This window comes from Cariama cristata, unplaced genomic scaffold, assembly GCF_000690535.1.
Source record: "Cariama cristata isolate BGI_N322 unplaced genomic scaffold, ASM69053v1 scaffold30820, whole genome shotgun sequence".
Taxonomy (NCBI): Eukaryota; Metazoa; Chordata; class Aves; order Cariamiformes; family Cariamidae; genus Cariama; species Cariama cristata.
The window spans coordinates 13,730-22,092 of NW_009595951.1; the positions used below are offsets into that span (position 1 = coordinate 13,730).

Genomic DNA, 8,363 nt, shown 5'->3' on the forward strand with positions numbered 1-8,363 from the left:
TGCTCGTGATCCCGTTAATAGCCGGGCTTCCTACCCACTGCTGCAAGAGCTGACGTTGGCAAGGAAGGGGTCTGGCTCACCTCCCTCTCCGGGTGGAGGGTACCGGTAAATCCAGCCCCCTCCTGCTGCAACTGCCCCCCCTGTTAAACTACCTCATATCTCCTGCTCTTGAGCCAGTTGGGTTTTTTACCTCCCCTTTACAGGTCACCTGCTTGTACGCAGAAATCTGCAGGTATTTGTGAAGCAATTCAGACGTGACAGGGCAGGGACTAGGTTTTTTGTTTGTGTGGGTTTTGTTGTTGGTTTTTGTTTGTTTGTTTGTTTTTAACTTGTCCCACCCGCCGGGATCAAGGCAGGAACACATTTGTGTCTGGGGTTTACCTCCATATAAAGCACACATGTGCGGGCTTATTCAGATCCTCACAAAACTCAAAATTATTGCACAAGTTTTCAACTGAAACTAGAAAAGGTAATGCAGAGACGACGGTGCAGTCAGGTGCTCGTGGAGCTTTTCCAGTAACAGCCTCTCAGCTAGGTCCAGCTTTGCTTCCAGCGCTCAGCTCTTAGCCTGACTCCCACCGTTTCTGCCCATTTTCCTTCCCCTTGCCCTGTCTCCTCTGGAAGAGGATGCCCGGCCGGATGATGTGATGTGCGTGCTATCTCAGCACCAAGACTGCAGATTCCCTTGAAATTCCTGTGCCCTGTTTATGCCCCCTTGACTTCAAGCCTAGAGCCATGGATGGTCAGCTGGCTTGTCTACCTCACTTCTTGGTAATCCTAAAGTCACACAGCCAGGGACCCCCACTGATGCTGCAATGCAAGGAACTAATACGTATTTCTTTAAGAAGAAAGCTGTTGGCAGCAAACCACATTATCCTAAAAGAGTAAGGATAATCGTAGTTCAGAGTCTTGGATGCTACAGACCCAGGAGGTGATACCAGTAGCCCAGAAGGAAGGTGAAAAGAGACTTAAATCAAGCTGGCCACTGTTCTGTCTGACCAGGTGGAGAGTTTTAAAGAAAGATAAGCTGAGCCAGTGGGGTGTTGCAAACAGGAGCCTTATCACAGAGGCAGAAGAATCCAGTCCAGGATGACCCAAGGCCCTTTTGGCCATTCGTAGCACCTCTCATCTGAGAGGAACTCAGCACCCCACAGATGTCAGGGGCAAAAAATTTAGTGCGGTGTACTGGAATACAGCCAGAGCTCATCTTAAGTGAAATCTTATTGTCTTCCACGCTCAAAAGTGTCATCTGGGTATTGCAGGGAGCGAGGGAGAGGCTAAGTGACTTGGGGGTCGTGCGGGCAGCTCGCAGGCAGAGCCCAGAACAGAATCTCATGGCCAAGCCTCTTTCTTCCAATGCCCGGAACTGGATTTTTCTGCCAAATCAAGCAGTGCTGTGAATGTGTCCCGGGCACAGGTGCCAACCCACTGACCTTGGGTGGGATCCTGCCCTGAAACACTCAAGATCTCTGCCTGAGAAGGTACTCACAATCTTCCCCTGAATAGCCGATGACGGTGTCAGGCTCCGGCGCTCTACCGAAGTCATTCTCTGCCTGCACTTTGATCTCGTAGGGTACGTAGATGGGTGTATTCCAGACGACATGCCTTGGTGTCTTCACTGTCTCATTGTACCAGCTCCCTCGGGGGTCCCTTCGCCTCCATCTCACGATGTACCTGAGGTTTGGCCCATACGCTTGAGTTGCATTCAGAGGCTTGATGGACCAAAAAAGAAAGTGAGAAGGAGAAAGAGCAACTGTATTTCTCTGCTATGGAGCTCCAAAAAGTTCTGTTCAGCAGCTGGTTCTTATTTCATGCTCCATCAGCAAACCTCAAAGGAGGTCAATACTTTTGTTCCCAGAGCGAGACACACTTAGCCCTTGCCCTCCAGTCCCAAGGCGGGAGCAAGAACCATATCCTTATATTCCAGTCCATACTCCCACTGCAATTCCTACCCTCCTTACAGATGCTGGCTTATCTGTGGATGACACCTGCTGGTCCACAAAGAAAAGCAAGAGCTGATCTGTAAGCCCTACGTACTGCTTAAGGAATCAAACTCTCTGAGCATCCTCCCTAACCTGTATCTGTGATCCAGTATCTTTTCTTTGGTTTACATAGTTGCAAATTATTGTTTTTATCACAAACCTCCTTCTAGGCACTAACAACGGCCTCTCTTGTAGATGCACCTTCTGCTTTCTATTTCCTTTATGATCATTAGGGTTATGGTATTCTGTGTGGTACATCACGTGCGCTAGAGATGCTGAGTTCTCTGGATCTTAGTGTCTGTGACCGTAATGTAAGACACTGAGTGGCTGTCAAGCGTTAAAGAAGAACTCACCGTCCAGGTTATCTCCATGTTGTTTTTTTGGGTCCCTGCACCTTGAACTCCTGTGGGGTTAATTTCAGGACCTGAAATTCACATTGGAAAAAAATGTTTATAATGTCGAAAAGTGACCATTTGAGTGGTTAAAAACCCGTTACTGTGCAAGCCAAAAGTACTTCCAAGATAGAAGTTAATGGCCTGATTTTTCCAGAAGTTCCCATTCAGGTTAATGGAACATGAGACTCTCAGCACTCTTGAAAACCAGGCCATTTATTTAGGAGCCTCTTTTTTTTTTTTTTTTTTTTTTTTAAACAAAATGTCCTAAATCTTTGAAAGACAGCCATTGTGAAGCAACCCCAGGAGCCGAGTCTGACACTTTTGAAATCTAAAACAAGAAGAGCGATGTTGAAAGCCAACACTAGATGCCAGTAGATATTGCAGAAGTATCTCTGCAATGGTTAAATGAAGCAATGCAGCAACACTACTAAGCTTCTTGTGAATTCCTCATATGAATTTTCCCAAGTATTCTACAACGTACAAAGCACTGGGCACACAAACTGAAGGCCTGAGTCTTGGTCATGGACTGGAGCACGCTGTACTCCCTGCATCGTAGAACCACAGAATGGTTTGGTTGGAAGGGACCTTAAAGCCCATCTCGTTCCAACCCCCCTGCCCTGGGCAGGGACCCCTCCCACCAGACCAGGTTGCTCACAGCCCCATCCAACCTGGCCTTGAACACTCCCAGGGATGGGGCAGCCACAGCTTCTCTGGGCAACCTCTGCCACTGCCTCACCACCCTCATAGCATCCATCTGGGCTCCTGGCCAGCTCTAGCAGTGGGCAATGAATTCGCAATTTTGGAACAAAATGCCTTTTGCTTTACACTTGAGTCTAATTTTCCAAGAGACTTCTGAGCTTCCTGGGGTCAGAAAGGAGGACAGACTTTCTTTAGAATGCTTCTCTGTAAGGTGAGACCGGGCTTTCCTTCAACAGATTCTGCTGGAGTGACCTTTGCATAAATCTTTCTGTTTGAGTTTTGCTGCTCCGCAGAATATCAGTCATGGGCTTGAGGATGTGATACATAAAATTACACCCCAGGACATGACTGCATGGACCAGGTCATTCCCTCACTGTGTAAATCTGTTTCTGTCACAGGAGCTGTGCTCATACACCGTGAGGGAAGAGTCTACGTGGAGAGCGGTGGCCAGATGCTAAGAACAACGTCAAGTCTCCGCGGCAAGAGGGACCAGGCAGACGGTACTCACGTGCCCCGTTGGTCTGGTATCGTTCGGAGGGCGCGCTCGGCAGGCTGCTGCCCACGTCATTCACCGCAATCACCCGAAACTGGTAGTTGACGTAAGGAGAGAGGCTCAGGACGGCCGAGTTGACGCTCCCGGGGTATCTGGAGTGGTTATGCCACATGCCGGGTTGGAACCGGTCCTCCTCAAACTGGACAATGTAGTCTGGGGGAGAGGATGGAGGGTGAGGTTAAAGGCCCAGCTCTCACGGGAAGTTTTCCCTCCACTGTGCAGAAGAGAGCAAGGGATTTGGGGCAGAGGGTCCGGCAGCGGACCTGTGATGGGGCTGTTATTGTCATCGCCGGGAATCCACGTCAACCGCACGCTCCTCTCGGCCAGGTCTGTCAGCTCCAAGTCACGAGGCCGGTCGGGTCGTTCTGTTGGCCGAGTAACGAGACAAATTAGGCTGGGATTGTCCCAGGAGCTGGGAGTCTCAGTTCCCATCACTTCTCCCGCGAGGGGAAGCCCTGGCTGTCTTAGCCCAGACCCGTGGGAGGACACGTGCTCTGTGGCACGATTCGCATCCCGCAGCTCTTGGTGGACCAGTGCAATTTTTTAAATGCAAACATGCTCATGTACTAATCGTGCCTTGCCTTGAAACCTACCTGCTCCCTGTACAACTGATGTTATCTGGTGGTGGAAGCACGATATAGCGGATTAGCAGGGGGGATATAAGATCTTACAACAAACTACATGCAGCTGCCCAAAAAATAAATGCAAACAAATAGAATAGAAAGGACAGAAAGCCTCAGTGAAAATACCTACTTGTTAGAAATGCTCTGGGTACAATTCTGGTTTCTTTCTCTGGTCACAACCCACATGGTAGCACAGAACCGGTTCATGCAATAGCTGTAACAGCAATGACTTCTTTCCAGGTAAAGGTCAAGGGATTCAATGTGATTTTTTTTTTTTTTTCTCCTATCAGGGCTCACCATTTCCAGGTATGGGTAAAGTGATTCTTGCACTCAGGAATTAGCACTGTGGGACACAGGACCTTTCTACCCGCAGCCATCTGGATGGGTTTTCAAGGACAACTTGGACAGGACTTGGAAGCATCAGCTCCCAGCTTTTTCACCCGCTACAGTTAGCTTTTCTGTTGGCATTATTGGCAAGGCAAAACAAAAATCAATTTACAAAATAAAATAAACCCAGTGAATGAGCGGTGGTTACCTTTCGGTAAGTCTCTCAAACGGTTAGCGGGGATGGCTGCAAGGTAAGACATTGGTTGTTAACGGTGTTAGTTTAGTCATTATGCTTGGGCGGCCAAAGGAACACCTGGCAAATATCGAGTCACAGACACAGCTGCAGATTTCAGAAGGATCCGATCCTGCCTGGAGACCAGAGTAGGTACGTCCTTCCCCAGAGACCTCCAGGCATGCTCTGCACACCTTTATTCATACGTCTAGTACACAGCAAAGGGGAAACGTCAGCCTGCTATAGAGTTAATGAGCTATTAGGGGAAAAAGAAGGGAAATAAATTATGAGGGATACAGGATTCATATTACACTGACTTCTGTAGGGCACTGCAGGTCTATGCCAGCGGCGCTGGCAGGTTGGGGCACTCCTGTGAATGTAGCATGTCAGCAAGATGCAAGGCGGTCAAGAGCAGGGATTGATAACTCTGTGTTTTGCAAGTAGACCTCGCAGTGTATGTAAGTGGGTGTGGAGAAGGGGCTTAGGTTTATGGAAAAGGAGACCTGCAGGGCTAGGGGTGGCTGGCTCACCCCCGGGTTTCCAGTGTTGCTCAGCACCCTTGCATTCAGTTAAATTCACTTGCAAATTTAAAACTGTTCTCACCGAGCTTCAACATCCACATTTGGATATTTTTCGCTGTATGTAATAACTTTTTTTTTTTTTTTCTCAAATGCAAGTTTTCTTCGACTCAAATTCACTGCCTTTGTCTGAGTCTGAGATTAGAGAGCATGTCCTTGCTGTCCTGCAGCAACGGAACAACTGCTCTGCCAGCATCTCCCTGAGCATCTCTGCTTCAGAGGACAATTCTGTGATCGCAGATCACCCTTTCTGTCTGACCTTGAAGTCAGTCAGTTGTATTAAAAATAAAGCACTCAGCTGGGTGTCAGAAGGTTGGGAGGACAGCTTTACCTAGTACGGTGAGGTACGCTTTAGCGGAGTCCTTGTCCAGCTCCGTGCTAGCTACGCAGGTGTAATCCCCTTGGTCCTTTTCAGCCACGCCATATATTGTCAGACCATCCTCTTCTTTCTTCATCCTTAAAGGCATGAAAATGATCATCACACAACTGTGCTTAAGCACATTAGGCAGCAGGATTACGGTCTAACTGTTCCCTGATAAAACACATACAAAACCCAAACAGAACAGGAGTATGTCTCTGGTCTGAAGATTTTATCAGCTAAGGATGTGTTGAGTTATTCTTGGAAACCTCATTTCCTAAGGAATCAGCGAATGCGCTCTGGTATGTATCTGGAATAATCACGCTTTTAGGAAAACAGTCTGACCTCCGACTGGCTCGTGTCCTGTGATCAGATCTCACTTCACGAGAAGGGAGTCAGCTAGGGAAAGGAAATTACAGCTGTACCACTCACAGCAGATAAACATTACTTTTGAAGCAGCTCGTTATTAAACCACCCGTTTTATCAAGATGTCCTAAAATACCTGTAAATAAAACCTATAGTCAAAGTCTTGGTTTACTGCTAAGTCAATTTTAATTGCTAGGCAGTGTCTGTTGGAAGGAGCTAGTAACATTAGAAGGATCGAGAACAGCAAATACTGCCTAGATGGGAACTCAGTGTTTATCCATGTTATCCCTGGTGACTCCTGAAACACTCTGTAAACAAAGTCTGACAGTCCTGGGAGAGAAGACCCACGAAACCCTTATACACAGACCTGTTTCCAATGTACAGGGGTGCATCATCTTTCAGCCAGGTGACCGTGAGTTTCAGTGTAGGGTCGTGCTTTATACGGCAGTGGAGGCGAGGCATGGAGCCCCTCTTCACCGCTTGGTCTTCTGGTCCTCTCACAATCCTGGTTGGGTCTGCACAACGCCAGAAAGAAAGCGTTAGGGACCCAACTGCTGGGTCTTGGCTCAGGAACTCGGTGAAGAGCCGTGTTACTGGGCAAGGACAAGCCTGCATGTCAAGTGTTTGTCCAGCTTGCTATAGCGAACCATCTCCGATACAAACACTTGCAAGTAAATTAATTTAACAAGCCACTAAAAAAAACCCTTTAAGAAATACCCAGTTTTCTGAGTCAGGATTCACTTTTGCTGAACAGGGGAAGCCCCTTGGAAACTTGATTCAGAAAAGGTTTTATTGCCATCAGTTAACCCTGAGGAACACTTTGTATTTCTTTTTGCATTGCTTATGGCATCTCATAGCTCAGTATCCACACCAAGCCCTTCTACAGCTTCATTATATCCACAGCCTTAGCTTTTTTTCCAACATTAAAAGGGAATCTCTACCATTTTCTGGATTCCAGCTCCAAATTGTGTAGCGCCTGTCCTGCTGGCAGACTGCTGGATCGCAGAACCACCCCTCCCTTAACCTAAATTATTATTTCTGCTGCACGTTTCAGAAGATCAAGAGACCGCTTTGACCTAGAGCCCTTCGTTCTCCTACCTTTGACCTCCAGGCGAACCTGGGCCTCCGCTTTACCCAGGATGTTGGTAGCGACACAAGTGTAGATGCCCTGGTCCTCCTTCCGAGCCATGTTCATCTCCAAGCTCCCGTTCTCGTGCGCCTTGTAGTTTCCTCCATCCAGCGTGTTCCCCTGGCCATTCTTAAACCTCACAACACCACAAAGTGCTATTGTAAGGGAAGAAAGAACAGGAAACCTCCCCTTCCCACCCCGCCGGACTGGCAGGGGACGTGCCGCAGCTCTTACCATCTCAAGGTGGGGATCGGCGAGCCAAAGAAAGGGCAGTCGAGTCGGGTCCTGTTGTTTTGAATCACCTTGATGAGCTGATTGCGGGGGGCCAGGATCCGTGGAGGCACATCTGCAAACAGCAAAAAATCACAGCCATTGAGAGAGAAAAGAAATCAGTGCCTGGTTTCTGCCACTCCCTTTCCAGTCTTTTCATCCACCCTCCCTTTTCTTTTCCTTACTCTTCCTTGTTGGCACTTTCAAGACTCAGTAGAGTTTCTCCGTTCCCTCTCATCTCGCCTTCGCTTTCTAGCCTCACCACACAAATCAGCTTACATCTCAGCACCCACAGGACTTGCTCAGCCTTGCCTGGCTTTGCAGGTCCGTGGCAATGGACTTCTGCTCCAAAGCCTGGTCGCAGAGGTCATGTACCCTCGTGCGTTAGCCTCAGAGTAACTAACAACAAAGAGGAAAGCAAATAGAGAACTCCCATAGGTGAAACTTGGGTATAGGGTGTTCATCTTCCGTAAGAACTTACCCAAGACGCTGACAAAGGCGTTGGCAAGAAGGTAGCCATGCTCGTTGGATGCGTTGCATTGGTACACGGCACTGCTGCCGATCTGGGTATCTCGAAATACAATCGTGTCTCCAGCCACCTCTCGGCTCGGGTTGGGGGGAGAAGCTTCAAAAGAGAGAGCACTCTTTAAATGAAATTTTAAATTAAAATTCACAAGATGATATCAGTATGCATCTTTCCGCCTCCGCCCAGATAAAACCAGACGATGGTACGTGACCCTCCCCAGCCTACAAAGACACGGCTCAGCTGGCCTCATCTCAGACAAGCAGGTGGTTTGTGTGCTGCGATGCTGGAGCCCACGCAGGCTGCTCAGTGGGGTGCGTGGCACCCC

At 48.4% G+C, this 8,363-nt stretch overlaps 1 protein-coding gene across 1 annotated transcript in view; it reads right to left on the reverse strand.

Annotated features, from left to right (window-relative positions):
• LOC104164644 (neurofascin) overlaps positions 1 to 8,363 on the reverse strand; it is a gene marked incomplete at its 3' end in the record, with an annotated part of 28,267 nt that overhangs the window by 5,026 nt on the left and 14,878 nt on the right. The window contains exons 10-19 of the mRNA XM_009704038.1: positions 7,994 to 8,156; positions 7,477 to 7,588; positions 7,212 to 7,378; positions 6,481 to 6,628; positions 5,721 to 5,845; positions 4,788 to 4,823; positions 3,893 to 3,994; positions 3,585 to 3,782; positions 2,336 to 2,406; positions 1,490 to 1,712 (exon numbers count right to left, since the gene is read on the reverse strand). Of these exons, the coding sequence (XP_009702340.1) occupies positions 1,490 to 1,712; positions 2,336 to 2,406; positions 3,585 to 3,782; positions 3,893 to 3,994; positions 4,788 to 4,823; positions 5,721 to 5,845; positions 6,481 to 6,628; positions 7,212 to 7,378; positions 7,477 to 7,588; positions 7,994 to 8,156 (1,345 nt within the window). The remainder of the gene's footprint in view (positions 1 to 1,489; positions 1,713 to 2,335; positions 2,407 to 3,584; positions 3,783 to 3,892; positions 3,995 to 4,787; positions 4,824 to 5,720; positions 5,846 to 6,480; positions 6,629 to 7,211; positions 7,379 to 7,476; positions 7,589 to 7,993; positions 8,157 to 8,363) is intronic.